The 17,970-nt window shown below is 39.1% G+C and overlaps 1 protein-coding gene across 2 annotated transcripts in view; it reads right to left on the bottom strand.

The window, feature by feature from the left end:
* Positions 1–17,970, bottom strand: part of slc24a4b (solute carrier family 24 member 4b) — a 47,309-nt gene that overhangs the window by 17,601 nt on the left and 11,738 nt on the right. For both annotated transcript variants that reach the window (XM_074684649.1, XM_074684650.1), the window contains exons 3-8: positions 5,419–5,495; positions 1,072–1,146; positions 903–987; positions 706–809; positions 303–377; positions 188–213 (exon numbers count right to left, since the gene is read on the bottom strand). In XM_074684649.1, the coding sequence (XP_074540750.1) occupies positions 188–213; positions 303–377; positions 706–809; positions 903–987; positions 1,072–1,146; positions 5,419–5,495 (442 nt within the window). The remainder of the gene's footprint in view (positions 1–187; positions 214–302; positions 378–705; positions 810–902; positions 988–1,071; positions 1,147–5,418; positions 5,496–17,970) is intronic.

Genomic DNA, 17,970 nt, shown 5'->3' with positions numbered 1-17,970 from the left:
GATGAAGAGAAAATAGACGAACAAAATCAGGTTTCAACACTTTTACCGATAAATATCCATAATTGTTAAACTTAAAAGTTGAAACCCTGACAGTAAGACAACCATGACCACTTAACATCCCTAGTTCATCTTTGGAAATGAAATATAGTTTGGTTGAAAAACAAATGTAACTCATCAAGCAACTTACCAAACTATCTTTTCATCGTAGATAAACTGAAAAAGAAAAGATCCTCTTAGATTGGAATAAGTGGCATAAAAAGCAGAAAGACATTGTTCAGTGATGAAGTGTGTGATGAACTCACTGCGATCAAAGCTAAAACAGCCAGAGTGTAATAGAGGGAATCCCTGAAGACTGCCCACCAGGTCAAAATCACCACCTGAGATTTCACAGAAGAAAGCACACAGTTGTTGTGGAGATAATCTTCTTTACTGCTTGTCTGGTACTAAAGTTCAGTGAAGTGATACTTTTGGTATCATCGAAAGCGTGTTGTATAAACATTTAATTGAAATCCTCAAGCAGAAACGGATTCATGATCCATTTATGCCTCCAGAGTTCAGCTCTAATTTCCACAATAGGCAGGTGTGAGAAGTGAAGCAGATGGCTGTGTTTTCCCTCAGCATTAAAAAACTTCAATCACATGTGTGCTTCTCTGCAGCACATGAATAAACAGTCACACACACACACACGCAAATGCGACCACACACCTGTCCGGCGAAAATCCCGCAGACACCGATGATGCAGAGGATGTTGAAGACTGCTGAGCCAACGATGGTCCCCACCCCCACATCGCCGTGGGTGATGAAGACACCTGCACACAGTGAGAGAAGCAGCCTATCAAGATCAGCAATGACACCAACCATCTGTGTGTATGCACAAAATGTTCGTGCGAGTGTTTGTCTACCAATGATAGACGCAAAAAGCTCTGGTGCAGAGCTGCCAGCTGCCATGAAGGTGGCTCCTGCAACATCTTCACTCAGGTCCAATTTCTGTAGAAATAAGGCACAGAAAGTTTGTTAAAGTGGACTCATGAGACTTAATCACTAAAAGAAAGGACTACGACCCCCATGTACCTCACAGATCTTCTCAAGTGATGTCACAAAGTATTCATCACAGGTTATTGCGAGGGCCAGAAACATGTAGAGCGTCTGGAGGCAGAGAGAGAAAAGTTCAATGAGTGTGTTTTGTGGCAACGAGGAGGGACAGTGTGTGAATAACATCCTATATCAGCAGAAATTAGCTGAGTTAATATTCACTCAGCAGAGGGCGAGTGAAGGGGAATCTCAAAGCACAGCTCCCAGATCAAAAAATGACCTACTCTAAATCCAGATGTCAGTTCAGCGATTCGCCGTTTTCACTCAGTTTGAAAAACCTACAGAAGCCCGTTTCAGCAGCCAAGGCCAGATCTATAAATTATAGATCAGGTGTGACATCAGCTTCAGCAGCGGTGCTCTGCTCTATGCTATCCACAGGGGGCAGTGCAGGACTGCAGTGTGAGCAGACCCCCACACATGCATGCATACATTTTACTCCCTCAGCAGTGGAGACAGGACAGTTCTGATCATATTTGACACAAGATTTCAAATCCTTGTCGTGATGCATTTAAAGCAGATTTGACATGATTCACTTTGACACACCACCTCTAGTTTTACACCTATTATAAAACAAACAGTGATCTCAATGCTGCTGTTAAAAGTGATTGAATGTGACTCAGTGCATTTTCACAATTACTCTGATTAGGAGGATTTTGTACTCAACCTGAGAATTCACTTGTTATGCAGCCTCTGTGCTCATGACTCATTTTAGTGGTTATAAATTATGATTTGTTACAGCTTTAACTGCACACCAGTATTAAAGTGTGTAGCTGGAAACAGATTAGTTTAAATCCATGAACTGTTTTTAAAACCATGAAAATTATAATCATAAAAAAGACATTATACATGTAACAGAGTCAAATATTTCTACTGTAAATTCTGTTATAATACACAAAATGTACCATGCAATAGTCTGCGTAAGGGGGAGAACCTCAGTGCTCCATTATGTGCTAGTATAATGACTCATACCCCCTCCTTTCTGTGCTTTCTTCTCTGTGGTTATTTCTTTATGTTGCCCCCTCCTCTCTCCTCTTTTGTACTGTTCCCCTGTGAGAGGAAAGTGTCTGTTGTTTGGCTTCAGTGTTATCTCCATCCTTCCTCTAATTTCATACATTTGTTCTCTTGCATGTATCTTTTCCATCTGCTTTTATAATGTTTGGAAAATCTAAATGTGTCTTATAAATTATTACTCTAAATAGCATGTTGGTAAGCTTGGCATGCCAGCTTGTGTTACATATTTATCTACAGGAGCTGGAATTTAACTCTGAATTCAGTTTCTGTCTCTACTTATTTCCTTTTACTGTGAATGTAGTCAGTGTCTCACGTTTAGTGTTGAATTACTGGAAGCATCACTTTTCTACAAGATGGAGCAGTAAACAGCTTGAACAGAGTTTGTTTTTATCAGAATAAACGTCTGAAAGAAAGACTAGAAAAATAAAAGGATGGAAGGTTTCTGAAAAACTCAAGAAAATGGTGAACCCATCCTTGATCCCAATAATGTTTCTGATTAAGTTTCTCTACAGAAGGAATCCAGACAGTTTTCAAACTGCACTTTATCCGAGGAAAAAAAAAATCTCCACAAGCTTTCGTGTAATTTCTGTGTTTTGAATGCAGGATGGAGAGTGTGTGTTTAACGGGGCAGATGCCGGCCTTAGTTTTTCTGAAATCCTGGTTGGAGCCAAGGATTAGATTAAACATTTTGTAAAGCCAGTTAAATCCAGCATTAAAAGCAGCACTTCAACAATACTGAACGACTCCATAGGTGGCTCATGTCTTTGTTACAAGTCTGCAGGGCTTAGCATGACCTAATGTGGACAATGAGGGATTTTCATGTGGAGAATGATCTCATACTGTATAAATAATGGACATTTGCCTGATCTTGTTTCCTAACTGGAGGGCTCTCTCTTTAAAACCTCTGAGCATTGTTTGAGTGAGTAATGGTTATGTTTAAACTGTTACTAAAGATACAGGAATATCAGAGTAGCACTTGAATATTAATGAAGCTTTCTAAACACTGAATTAAAGCTGCTCTTTAAAAAACACCGTCACTCTACACATTCACTTCCACATAAAAGTAATGACGTCTTGTGGGTTTGTGGCTGATTGCTTGTCTTCCCTGCTGCTTCCTCAGCAAAGTGCTTCGCAACCCACAGTCTCTTTTTTTATGGTGTCTGATTTTACCAGTGTCATACATGTCGTCACTGGTGCCTGCTCTGTTTTGTACCACAAAGGTCTTTTGCTGCTGCTGCTCTCCCTTTCTTGGCTTTTTATGCAAGCACATGTAAGGAGGAGGTTGGCTCTCCTTTCCATAGGCTTTGGCATTCCAGGTACGTATGGGGAAGGGTTGAGAGCTCTCAGCACCTTGTTCAAATAACACATCTGAACTTTTTAAGACCCTTTGAGCACTTTGAGTGATCTTGAAAAAATTCACACTTCCTGGACATATGCCTGATCACAACCCACAACTTAAAGTTATCATCATCAGCACCAATATTGGCTATTTCTCAGTTTACTGATCAGGTCAGGCAGGATCTAACTGATAACTGATTGTACAAGTCCCTGATATAACACTACACCAGGTGACAAAGTTTAGCAATGAGAAAAGAGAGATCTGTGTTTCCTCAGCTGAAAACTATTTCTTCTCAGAGCCCTGGGCTGTACATTGTGCTTAATATAGCTTGATACTAAACTACACTAAAAACTGAGTTTACAAAGTTTGCTTGTTATCACATTTTAAACAACAGTGCTACCTAACTGTTAAGAGTGGGAGATAAAAATAGTAAAATTGTTATCAGGATTCAGGATTCTTTGTCAAATATATATATATATATTTTTTTTTCAAATTTTAATTCTACATTTAAGTCTTTGTTTATAAACTGGATTGAAAAAAGTTATCACTGTTCTAAAATATGGCTCCTGGTAAAGTCTGTTGACATTATCATCATCATTTAACTATTTCACATAGTCTTACGATAAAAAAGCAAACTAAAAATCGCAAAAATTGTACATATCGAAGATTTATATTGAATATATGTATATATATATATATATATATATATATATATATATATATATATATATATATATATATATATATATATATATATATATATATATATATATATATATATATATATATATATATTCAATTTATATTGAATTGTCACTCCAAAAATTGTAATAGAACAGAATCACGAGAATAGCATATCGCCCCAGCCCTACTAACTGTTCATAAATACAGAACCTCATCACTTTTATCTGGTAAAAAGTTGACTTGAACAAAGACGAGTTATCTTAATTAAAACGATCTGTTCTCCATTCATTTGTTGCTGCCAAAAAAGCAAGCTATGGTAGGAGTCCCATCCTTAAGACAGTGGGTGCAAGAGCTCATGGGAAATGGAGTCGTTATCCCAGAAATCTAGCCTTTTTGGATGGTCTCCACAGTGCCTTTAAAAAAGTTTTTTTTGTTTTGTTTTTTTTTTCCATTTCTTTCTTGGCTGATATCTGCCTGGCAGCAAAACTGTTTAAGTCATCAAAGTCAAAACTAGACAAGGAATGAGACCTTGTCACCCAAGTTTGTCCATTCATTTCTGTTGGTCACTACATGAATGGTAAATCTACTCTGGACAACAGTTAGTTGTTCCAACAGATATCCACTGCCAGCAAAATGCTACACTTGTTGTCACACCTATACATGTGATGACTCCATAATGTTACCAGTCTATGGTGTTAGCTGTTCATGCTGTGTGTAATGGTTAAATAGCTGTTATATATATATATACTGCTCCATAACTGTCAATAAGTTAGTTGCACTAAATGTCAAATTAAAGCTGATGAGGATTTATTCAGCTGGTAATGAAACAGAAAAACGATGCAAGACTATCAGAGGAAATATTGAGATCATTTCTGTATGGTAGGATTTAGTTTTTGTGATTATTGCCACAGGTTGGATGTCGGACGAAGCGTTTGTCACAGCAGAAACAGCTTTTCACATTTAGGAAAATTTTTGTAACGAATGTAGCCCTCTGGATTTTAAGTGCAGCTTGCAAAATGCTGAGTACTAAGTGTACAGCTTCAACGTTATTATTCTCCTTTTAATGAGTGTATGCTGTATTAAACAGCTACCATCACCCAGCTTTGCAAATGGTGAGCTTTTTAAGCCTTTAAAGTAGCAATGACTGCTTCATGAAAAGCTGCCAAATTCACCTGCAACTAGCTGAGCCCAGCTGATAGAGTGGGCTGGAGACAGATGTGATCCAAGGTGCAGGTGCAGAGGCTTACAATTTATTTGAAAAAAGAAAAAAAAAAAGAATTAAGTCCTCTTACCGCCACAATGTGCAGCAGAACAGCACCACTCTTTCGTTCTTGGCTGGTGAAAAGGTCATCAGGGAACTCGTGTATTGCTGAGGAGAGAGAAAATGTCACAGTCACACATCAGCAACATGACTGCATGCTCCGGGTCCTTTCATTGCCCAGCACATGACTAAATGAAAGGTGTTGATCTCAGAAGAGCCTTAGATGTCCCTATGTTCTTACACTGAATGAGCTTTTTGTTGTATCCATAAGGGTGTCTTTTCCTCTCATCTTGTATCATCTCTTTCACTCATTTAGCTTAAAAAAATTGTCTCATAAGTGGATAAGGGAACTAAACCAGAAAGGGTTAAATTAAAAATTAATAGCAGCCTGTGATCATCCAAAAAAAAAGGCTTATGACTCTAATATTATGAGCTTTAAAGTTGCAAAAGAATGAACAACTCCAGACTCTTTTCAAAACACGATCAGCGTGTGTCACGCCACTCAGCTACGAGTGATTTCATACCTTTTCATGGAAAATAACAAAACAAACAAGAAGTCAAGCATCACATCTCCTCAAAACTGAGCTAAAAGCTTGGGCTAAATTAGGAGCCTGAAGTCATACAGAATTAAGGCAAGCAGGCAGTAAAACCTCCCATGCTGAGGACTCATCATCCATCATCCAGAGCTCCAGCTGGAGCACAGTGTGATCATGGTACCACCATACGGCTCACATCTCCTGGAGTACAAACGCTCCACAGTGCACCTGGCTGGGGACACAAGCTGGCTGTCTTCCTAACGGGACTCAGCATCTGTGGAGCACGCACCCTGACCTACCTGCTCCTGCTGGGCCCAAGCTGAAACGTAAATCATGTCTCTCTTTGTACCAAGCTGTCAAAACACCAGACATATTTCTTAAAAAGCTACAGCTAGTAGCTAATCTTACAGGACAGGCTGCATACAGACGATGAATAAAGACACGAACAGGAGCCTTCAGCCATACCAGCAAATCTGGGATGTTACCATAACATGTGACACTGGCTAAGCGTGCTAGCAGTCACTAAAGTAAGATGACACAATACATTTAACCCCATCAGTTGTTTCTCTCAGTGACATCTTTGAGTCTCTGTGTGTACAGTGTCATTGCCACTAGAGAGTTCACCGTCTTGCACATTAATAATAACTACCTTAATTCTGAAGCACTTTATAAGAAAATAATATGCAAAGTGCTTTACAAACAAGAATAAAACTTTTAATTACCAAAAAACATAAAACATTTAGGACAAAACAACAGGAATTCGCAAGGTCCTGAATAATTTTAACAGTTTTATGAAGAGATTCAAAGGGACGTCAGCAGGTGAAGCATACTTTAGTCCAGACCCCAGACGGCAAATGCCGGAAAGCCACGGCCTTTGCCTTTTAGCTTAGCTGGTTGCTAGTGTCTTGTTTCTTATAATCTTTCTAGTTAACTTAATTTGTTTCTAGTACCTCTGCTTCTAAGCTAAGCGTGTTTCTTGGACCTTCACTCCTTACCTTAGGGGGTATCTCTGACCTCTACTTTTCAATCTTACCTTGAAACCAGAACCTTCCATTGTTAGCTTAGCCTTTATCTCTCATCTGTGCCTAGCTGGTTTCTTGGGCCTTGACTTTTCAACTTAGCTCGATTTCTTAACTTTTATCTCTGCTTGGTAGCTTAGCGTGTTTCTCAAACCTTTCCTTGTAAGCCTAACTTGTTTGTTCTACAGTTTCATTTAGCCCCTGTGTACCTTTGCTCATTAGCTTATCTGAAATCTTGCATCTTAAACTGTTAGCTTGGCTTCTTTTCTCAGACCTACCCTTGTTAGCTTAGCTTGTATCTTGAGTCTGTCAGCTTAGCTTGCATTTTGTATCTTTGCTTGTTAGCTTAGCTTGTAAGATTCCTCTATTGTACAAACCAGGCCAGAAAATATAGATAGAGAGACTGACACTTACCCAGGCTTATTGGTTTAATCTGTAATTATGCATAGCTACCCCCGCCAAGGAGGTTATGTTTTGGGGAGAGTTTGTCTGTTTGTCTGTGAACGACATAACTCAAAAAGTAATTAACAGATCTTGATGAAATTTTCAGGAAATGTTCAAAATGGGATAAGGAAGAAGTGATTACATTTTGGAGGTGATCCAGATCACTGTCTGGATCCAGCATTTTTTATCATTGTGAGATAGGGCAGTTTTCCAATATGTGTATATAACTCCAGGATAAATGGTCAGCTTGCTTTGCAAAATAATACAAGACAAGGACACTATGATTTCTTATGGATGTAAAAGTATGATCCAGATCCTGGCAATATTCTGGATACTAAGGTCTGGAACATGAAATATGTACTGGGTCATCACAATTTTCAACATCGTAAGGTAACAAATTAACGTACAAACCTGCAACTAACACCAAATTGTGGCAGACAGTCTGCTGAAAGGGAGTATAACATTAAAGTAGGACTAAAATGTTGCGTAACAATCACAGTATGCTTAGTGGAGGTCTGCGCTCTCTTACTGCTTTTTTAGTGTGAGATAAATTTCTGTTACCAAGACTTGAGTGTCTGTGTAAACCAAACAACAAAAGAGGGAATACAATTGAAAAATAATTTGATCATTAATTGGGCCATGTCAGCACAGAAACTCGTTTTATATCTGATTGTAGAAGTTTTGCATGGACATCAATATGTTGCTGTTCTGCCACCAACATATACACTTGGAGAAAAAGTAAAACTCACACACACACAGGATGTGGGACCAAAAGGCTGCAGACTAAGCCAGAAGAACAATGCTGTTTACTACTGAAAAAGATTTGGGCCCTTGTCACATATGGACTCACGAAGTGGAACAGTGCTCACCTGAGACTTCTTTCTGCATCTGTCCCAACCCCACTGCTGCCTGTTTCTATGAAATTAGATGTTGAGCACACATGACTGATTCAGCACAGCATTTGGAACACTGCACAGGCAAATCACATATTCACACAGTATGTAATCCGAGCCCGCTCAATCAACTGCACACATCCTGGATTTCAGTCAATTACATCACATGGAAATGTGGTGCTTTTTTTTTTTTTATCTCCACATGTCATCGTACACATTAACATCATGATAGAACAAAGAGCCTGACACAGAAACTGGCTGTGAAGTAAAGAAGCTATCTTTGGCAGTGGGACTGAATTAATCAGCCTGCGATTTTTAAAACAACATAAAGGGAACATAACAGCATAACTACTTTATGAATGTATGAGTGATGTCGATAATTAATTGAAATGTAGTGAGAAACTGGAGAACCTGGATGATATTTGATGTTCATGCCAGTATCAAACTGTGGTAGGCGGCTTGAGCTCATTTGATATCTGAAAGGTTTATATGCTGAATGAAATGTGTTTGAAAGCTGACAGGATGTGCCAGCTCTGTTCTTAAAGGTGACTGTAAACAAACTAATGCCATGAAGCTAGCTGTTCAAGGTTATTTTTCAGTTTCTCAAAAAAAAAAAAAAAAAACATAGGGAAAGTATCCTGTTGTCAAAGCTTTTCACCTCTCGTCCATGTTTGGCTCCCAAACCCTCAGGTCTGAGGCTGATCAATAATTAAACACCTTTGCAACCCACGTTCTTCAGTTACCATCCCAGCCTGTCTCAACTGTGTACATTTATTTCTGTCCAGATTGGGTCAAATACCAGCCATCACAAAGGGTTTTTAAAGGACGCGGGCAGTGGGGCAGCCGAACTCAGCGATGACAAACACGCAGGGGTCACCCTCCCGTTGTTGTAAACATTCAACCAGGCAGCATCTACAGGGTTTGTGGGCGTCCCCATCCCCGTGGAGGTCACAGCGACCACAGACTTGCTTCCACAGCCGTTTCCCACACAAGGACAGGACAGGATGTACACACTGGAGAGGGACCAACTCACAGATTTGCACAAGTGATGCATCTCAAATGAGGCCCATAAATAGAAGCATAAATAATGTGTGGCTCTGTTGAATTGTTACACCATAAAGAATTTAATCCATTCAGCCTAGAAGACCTAATAAACCTGTCAGAATTTGATGAATGCACAAAGTTTAGGGCAAAAAACTTACATTTTCATTCATTTGTGAAAAAGTACAATAAACTGATCATTTTGTTTAACAAATTTACAATAGAATCACCTTTTTTAATTCTTGAAATCCAAAAACTGCAAATCTTTTTGTTCTTATCTTATACCAGAGAAGTACATGGTTTAAGATTTGATATACACATAACTTCAAATTTTTGCTCCAAAAATAATTTGTTGTTATTTAGGTCACTATATTTTGGGCAAATGCCTGACCTACACATCATTTATAATGCTTTACAGCATTGGTATATGAATTGGTACAAAAATAACAAACCTTCATCCAGATGAGTGCCTATAAATTCAAAACTGGAACAGAGATCTAAATCTTCCTGCAGTTATGATGTAACTGATTAACGAAGCATACACAGTAGAATCTGTTGTGCGAACAAACTCGCACAATTGTACAAAATTTGTGTAAAAGGAAACCTAACACTTTGAGCCTGTTGTGTGTTCTTAGTGCGATGGCTTCCTTCTGAAGAAAATGACAGAGGGAGCATACAAATGGGGAAAGTGTGTACCGGTGCAGCAGGCATAAGGCTAAAAAAAAGAGAAAAAAAAGGCAAGAAATGTCCTCTTTAGATGCCTGAGCTTCAAATCTATAAATAAACCCTGGGTTTTCTGTTTGGACACCTGACTATGGCGTTCGTGCAAGAAATTACTGGCAACACTTCTGTTCATCTGTCACACCAGCCCCCTCCTCCCTCTCTGATCAACTCCAGACGTAATTACAAGTCTGAATTGAGCCATCATAAGAAGTGTTGGGAGGATTTTATGAGAAGCAGTGCTGCTGTCACAGCCTGGAATTTGGTCAGTTCGGGACTGCATTGAAATTATTAGTTTGCAAGAAGGTTTATAAAAGAGCAGTCAGGCTTTTTGGATAGTTCAAGAGAGGCACCTTTCCTTTTTTTTCCTTTCTTTTGCATGACCTAGATTTTTTTATTTCAGCTTCCCCTTCAAATGTAAAATAAGAGAAAAAATGGTCTCACCCAGCTTTTTCACTAATGACTTTGCTGTGTTATACACTTGATTCTGATTGGTCAAACCCCACACAGGGAAGGACAATTGATGACAAAGACAACTTGCTCACACACATCAAATAAGTCTGTGCGACAGAGTTAGGCACATTTCACCTCCACCTGTTGACCCTGTGGCAAATCAAATATTAGCTTATGCTAGCAATAGATTGGTAAAAACTGTAACTAACAGTTTCTGTCTCCAGCTTGTCTCAAGAGTCAGAAATAATAACGGTTTGTGAGAACGGATGTGAGAGCAGCCCAAAGAGCTACCGGACCCAACAATCTCTGCTAGAGAAGAAGTGGAGCAAGATCCTGTCCTGCAATCCAGGCAGACTGGGAAGTGCATCTTGAAGTGAGTCAGCTCTCCTTATGTAGCACATTTAAGTGCGTCAAACAAAGCTGAATCATATTTATATAAAAATCATCAAATGTATCTTAAAGAGGGAGGCCAAGGAAAAGACATGGGTCTTAAATGATGTCACACTAACTTTGACCATAAGCAGCTGTTTAAAGTTGAGGCAATCGCCTCTTATGTTTAAAAGTGTGTCAACTTTAAAAAGAGCAGAATGCTAACAGAATTATCAACAAGTATTCCTAGAGTAGGTGCAACATGATCCAGTGAAAATGTTCAGTTTTATGTAATCTGTAACAAATAAGCAGGCTAATGTTTTAATTTCACTTGAATTGAGTTTCCCTTAAGGCTGACAAGCATCTGCCTGACTGAGATCAGAAGTGTATTTTCTTCTTTACTATGTAAATAAATCATTTTTAGAATCAATCAAATGATCATTAACCTATATTTTGTGGCAGTTAATGTATGACTTTGGTTGGTAGTTAGTTATAAAAGGGATAACGAATCATAAAAAAGCTGGTGAGCCAAGGCAAGCTGGGGTCCTGCTCACCCTGTCAGGATTCTGATTTGCAAAACCTCTTCTACAGATTACATAAAGAATGTTTTTATGTATGTATGTGTGTTTGTGTGTGTGTGTGTGTGTGTGTGTGTGTGTGTGTGTGTGTGTGTGTGTGTGTGTGTGTGTGTGTGTGTGTGTGTGTGTGTGTGTGTGTGTGTGTGTGTGTGTGTGTTTTCAAAGGGCTGTAATTATTTATGTTCTGTCCTGGCAAACCGCCTTCAGTTTCTCCTTGTTACTCAGCCCACATTGACATGTCAGACCAGGTATAGTCAGATATAAGGGTCTAAAGCCTAAAAGTTGATGTACATTGAAAATCTGCATTAGGCTGACTGCAGAAAGACTAGAAGCCACATACACACCAGAAGCAAAAAAAAAAAAAGACTTTTACGGTATTAAAAAGTAGAGCCCAATCGATTAATCAGCCAATTTTAGCCTGTCACCGATTAATCAACATCGGCCAAAATGTAGCCAATTATAAAAAATTTTGCTCCGCTGAGATTCAGTCACTCCTGCTCATGTGTTTGTGTGTTGGGCTGCACACTGCCTGAGTGCCCGCCCCCTCCGTCCACCATTATCTAATGTAAGAATAAAGAATGACGTTTTAACGTCGTGTTAGTTGCTTTTTTGTGAGATAAACAGAGAGAAATGCTTCTGTTAATTCACACTTCCACCATTATCTAATGTAAGACTATAATACAGCGTTTTAACGACGTGTAAGTTGCTCATTGTGTGTTTACATTTTTTATTTTTTTTTTAATACTGTGTTTACAGTTTGACTTCTTTACTTTTAATTGTGTTTACAGCTTGTTCTTATTTATCATTGGTTGACACTACAGTTCTTATGTTGACAGTTTTATAATTAAAGTTCCTTGTTTTAATTTAATAGTGTTCTGTCTCTGTCTTGAATCATAAAGGTATTATAATAATTTGTGATTATATACAGTATATATCCTGCGTATATTAATGGATTTATTATATATATATATCAGACGATATATTGGATATCAGCTTTTTTTTGCCCCCAGTATCGGTATCGGCCCCAAAAATCCCATATCGGTCGGGCTCTATTAAAAAGCATATTTACAGCCTGGTTCTAAAAAAAACTTGGGTCTGAAATGCCAATTTTGCACATGCTGTACGGTTCAGAAGATATTAGGATCTTCTGATTTCCAATCAGAGACATAGCTCACATGACTGGCAGGCGCCCTATAACTGCTTGAGCTCAAAGCTCACGTCATATCATTTTCATTTCATTTTTTATTTGTTCATTTTTATTCAGTCTTGTCAACATCAAGTATTGTACCCAATATTGACATTTCACACAAAATAACAGAATCAAGAGTCATGTGTTGAAAAATGACTGAAAGGCATGGGCAGAAGCAGACAGCTTATAAGGGCCTATCCTATGTTATCAACTTTTTAGGCTGCTAACCTCCAGAAAAGCAAAGAAACAACAACACAGATAAGTACTCACACTTATAAGTTTCAAAAATAGCATTACAAACCATTTTCTTAAAAGCAAAAAGAGAATGACACATTTTTAAATTTATCCTGGCATCATTCCTGAATTTAACTCCAATAATGGAGATAAAGCTCCTTTTGATACCTTTTTTAGCTTTTTGTACAGTAAATTTACAAACACCTCTGAGGTTATATGAACCGTCTTGAATTAAAAAGAACCTTTGTATTGGGTCAGGGAGCATTTTTGATTTTGCTTTGAACTTAATTTGCATTATTTCATTATAAAACAGATCAGAAAATTTCATAATATGAGAATTTAGAAACAATGGCTCCGTGTGAGCATAATAGTCAACCTTATTGATAATACGTATAGCTTGTTTTTGCATTTTTATTATTGAATTGATGGTGGTTTTGAAGGTGGATCCCCTCAATTCAGCAGAGTAAGAAATATTGGGAACAATCAATATCCAATATGGCCGCTTCCAGCTGGCTCTTGATTGAAATAATGTGACAGTATTCCACATGTTGAGATATTTGGTTTTGATTTCCCAATGATTTAAACAGTTAGGGTAAATAAATATCTAATGGAAGAATTTGTTTTGGAAAAATGTGATTTTAATCATGGCAACAGTATTTTGTTGTTTAGGATATGAATGAAAGATGTTTTTTAGATTCTTAAGGATACAAAAGCAAGTGAGGCTCTCTTGGATTTGTTTTGGTTGGGTTACACTGAGAAATTGTTGTGTCAGTCATATATTTATATATATTTTCATTAAATGTCTATGCACATGCTGTTTTCCACAGATGTCAAGTTCACGCTACATAGAAATATCCTCTCAGACAACCTTAATTTATTGACGTAATAAAGCTTAAGCATGCCAGCTATTCTTTACATTTGTGCCATTTTAATTCCATAATCTGATAATATTGGAGATATTATGGTGGTCTTATATAATGCAGCTCAGTATCGGGTGCCGTCTGTTACACCAGCGACAGGACAGTGCAAACAACACCCGCACTGCGGTAGCGTGAGCACATTATTAGACACACAGGCTGAGAAAGAGCGATGGAAGTATTCCTATAATCCAATGTTAACTGAATCTTAAAATAGAACATTTTGACACAATGCCATCATGTATTAATCAGCCAAATAAAAATAATGTGATGTGAGCAAGATGTTTTGGCCGAGCGCCTGGCACTACCTTCTGTCACAGCCTGCACACAGACCTACGAACCTGCCAGGTCATTAACAGAATAACGTTTGACACTCCGGTACAGTCGTCAAGAGACTCTTCTGAGGAGAACGATTCCTCGGGGTCATTATTAGTCCATTAGATAATTAGCTTGCTCCAGCACACATCAGTGAGTGCAGCATGACTCGACTGCGACTCAGCCGCTCTTGCAAATATGACGACAATATCACGAGTCGCCTTGTGGGAAAATCTGAACAACAAGCAAGAGCAAGAGGCTCGGTCAAAACAAAATACGTTATCCTCTTGTTGGGTCAATACTTTCACATGCTTAAACCTCACATGTACATCTGCGCTCACATGGTCATGTAAGCACTTAAACGCGTGCAATTTCACCTGCATGACCACACTCGCATACCTATTACACTTCTACTTTTAGCATGAATTCCCCATGGCTTCTATGTGATGAGTGTGTATGTGTGTGTGTGTGTGTAAGAGGGGGGAGCTGTTAAAAGAGGCCAGAGCAGGTGGACCAGAAGAGTCCTGGTTCAATAACCTGAAGGGGACGCCACTGTGAAACGTATGCACTCAGCTGTGCCCGAGAATAGGTAAACAAGTCCCTGAGGGTGGAGACCAGAGCAGCAAAAACAGAGAGCACAGCAACCTTACTGATGTACACCTTTAAAACTGGGGAAATTACTTCTCTAGCTTTGGGTATAATGATGAAAAATGCACATTAGCTGAAGCAGATCAGAGAGAAGGAATGACAAAGATTCAGCATTGAACACTTGTGCTGCTTTCCCATGTGTATTCAGCTTCACACACTCGCAGACAAAGATTGTGGTACCGAAACAAGTATTCATGAGGAGCAGCAAATAAACACTGTTTTTCTGTGTTGGTGCATGTCCCCATCGTGCTATAAACTGCAGTTATTTGGGATGACAGGAAAAAGAAAGGAGACTAGAGAAAAAGATATCACAGATGCAGAGAAATACTGTGAATTTCGAACACAAAGGGGTCAGGTTTGTTACATCTGCACTGCACAGAGACACGTTTCCTTTGCAGGTTTCTTCCCCCTCTCTCCGCCGCATTGTTCCAACATTGGCATGCGAGCAGGGAACAGAGCGAGGTCAGTTTCCATTATACACAGCAGCCTAATCCCTGCTTGTGTAATTCCTTTTAAAATAGGCTCCTTCTGGTGTTTCCCTGGAGTTGACCAACCTGCATTCCAACTTGGACGGGCTGCTATGTGCTGGCAGATTTAGTCCTCATAGTGCAGCCAAATGAAACCCAAAATAACACCCAAAATAGTTCATCTCCTCTTTACCCAAATTCCTGCCTTTTGTCTGAAGTTGTAAAAAAACAATGACACTAAATCACCACTGCAGCATTTATAAAGGTTACCTCAAGTTCTTCCACACAACATGCTCACCCCAGCCTTTGGGCAGATTAGGGCCTTATCTAACACCACTATAATCAAATCCTGTCAGATTAATTCATTGTAGAAACTGTGTTAAAACCTCTTTTTTTCATTCTCTTGTGCTTTCTTCTGTTGCACCAGGCCAATTAGGCCATCCACGTTGGAGTTTTTAATACAAGGCATTCACTGCGTCTTTATTAAAAGAAATTATTTCTTCCTATAGGACGTCAGCCACGCTGCTCTGCTCTTCCTCCAATTTTCTGTGCTGCATAGCTGGCATCAGTTTGTCCCACATGGGGAGGGGTAACATATGAGAGAGCATAATCTAATATTCTGTGTCCCCGAGTAAACCTCAAGTCTTTCCTCAGCAGACACGCATCTCAGCCTCAGCGAGGCTCACAAAACACGAGCACGGAAATAGAAACACTTTTGTTCCAGAGGTTTTGCAACTTGTCAAATTTAGGCGCTAAATTGGGGCACATGTGTCATTCGTCATGGGACTGCTGCAGGGGGGAGCGCGTCTCAGGGGTGTTGTGACTCAAAGTCTGCATGTGACTGTTGGGAGAAAAAAAAAAAAAGAAATAATCAGAGGTTATATCAGCCTCTTATGCTGCACTCTTTTGTAAATTACAAGCACGTATTATAACGGAGCAGGAGCATAAAAAACAGTTTGGACAGCACCTTGTGCTTCCCGGGAGTTATGGCCAATAAAAGAGGCATTCGTGATGAATGGTGCCTTAGCAGCACAAGTCCCAGCAAATACAACATTAGCACCCTGTGAAATCTCAAGAAGGACTCCCTTGCTGATAGAGGAAATAATGATGAGGAAAAGGCAGGAGGACCAAAGCTGGCTGAGTGTAATCTATGCAGCCCACAAACAGCGGCTTAATTAAACAGCACTTCAGATGTTGCACTCACTCAGCATAAAACCAAAAGCCCCCAATAATAATTCTCATCCAATCGAGTGCAGGTCCATCCACAGTGAAACATCCCCCTGAGGGGGGCCACGCACCGCCAGTGCCATCACTGCTGGATCATCAGCACTGAGCAGAGAATCAGGACAGGCACAAACTTCTGATACAAACATGAGTCTTGCATACTGAGAGACTTATATAACACTCAGCATGAATCAAGACTTCTGTTTGGTTTTTGGGGAATGTGGCAGGCTAGCAGCAACCGTTCTGAGTCAAGCTTTCTTGTCCTCTTTAACCTGGAACATGAAGCAATTAAACCTAGACTGGACTTAACTAATGTTTAAAATCAGTTCAGTTTAACAAATAATAAAATTTAAGGGGCAGATTTCAGTTATAAAGACAAAGTGTTATTTTGTTAAGCTGGATAATGTTTTCTATCAAAAATGTTCTGAGTTAGCAAGTTTGTTTGAGAGCACTGGGTAAAGAATGTGTTAAAAAAGAGCAATGCTTTTTAACTAACATGGCCAAAATAGGCCCTTGTTGACAGAAATAAACAGTTGCATTGATAGGCAATGTGACAACTGATAAAACCATCCAGCATCAATTTTGAGCAGCCTGCTAGAAGCTGTGTTAACGCCACAAAGATGGAAGGGTTGGGCCAATCATTTCATCCGTTTAAGGCAGGAGAGACCAAACATTTCAGCCTGTGACCTCCAAAATAGTCGTGCTTGAGACCAGTGACCCCCTGTAGTGGGAATACACTAATAAGCCACTCTAAAAATAGAGAAAAATGAACAACAACAAAATAAGGCCTAAGATACTTCCTTAAGCCGATCAGTGGAAAATTAGACCACCTTTGTGCTCATTTCGTTGTTTCCTAAATTGACCTGATGGTATTGATTTTGTCTTAGCTTAGTCACTGCTAGAGTTTTGTAGCAACAAAGAAAAATGGAAAACAGATAAAATGTTTTCTGTTTGCACAGTTTTGATTAAAATTAAGCCCTTGTTTTTTTCCGCATTTTTTACACTAATTGATTAAATATGTAGTTTCAAAGGCTTTTTGCAACCTGCCTGTCCATGTTTTGCATCCCTCACTTTGGGAAGCACTGGTTTAAGGTACAGTGTGTAGAGAGGGGGGTATTGAGTGACACCTAGAGGTCAGATTCTGGTTTGAAAGCTAAGCTCACCACTCTAGTTGTAAAGTGGCAGAGCTCCTTTACAGCATTGTTGCTGTAATAAAACGGTCATTTTTTTCATCTATGCTCCTGTGATAAATTATATCCAGTCTGTCAACTCTTTAAGTTGGGTACCAACATTTTCTCACATCTTCTGATTCAGTTTCAGGAGATTAAATGGGAAGTTTTTTTTTTTAGACATAAGCAAATTTAATGAATAGTCTAAAAAACTGAGTGAATGCAGAGATCCAGGTAATCTGCCTAAAACAGAGGCCAAACAGATCCCGATGACATTGGCACCCACAACTAATCTAGGAAGCATAGTTCTACATTTTAAGGCAGCCAAACTATTAAGAGTTTTCTTTCTGTAGAGCTTTACACAGCA

This window comes from Halichoeres trimaculatus, unplaced genomic scaffold, assembly GCF_033239565.1.
Source record: "Halichoeres trimaculatus isolate MK-OKI-2021-1 unplaced genomic scaffold, fHalTri1.1 fHalTri1_scaffold_13, whole genome shotgun sequence".
NCBI classification, from domain to species: Eukaryota; Metazoa; Chordata; class Actinopteri; order Labriformes; family Labridae; genus Halichoeres; species Halichoeres trimaculatus.
The sequence above is the reverse complement of the archived record's forward strand: the minus strand, read 5'-3'. Positions and strand labels throughout refer to the sequence as shown.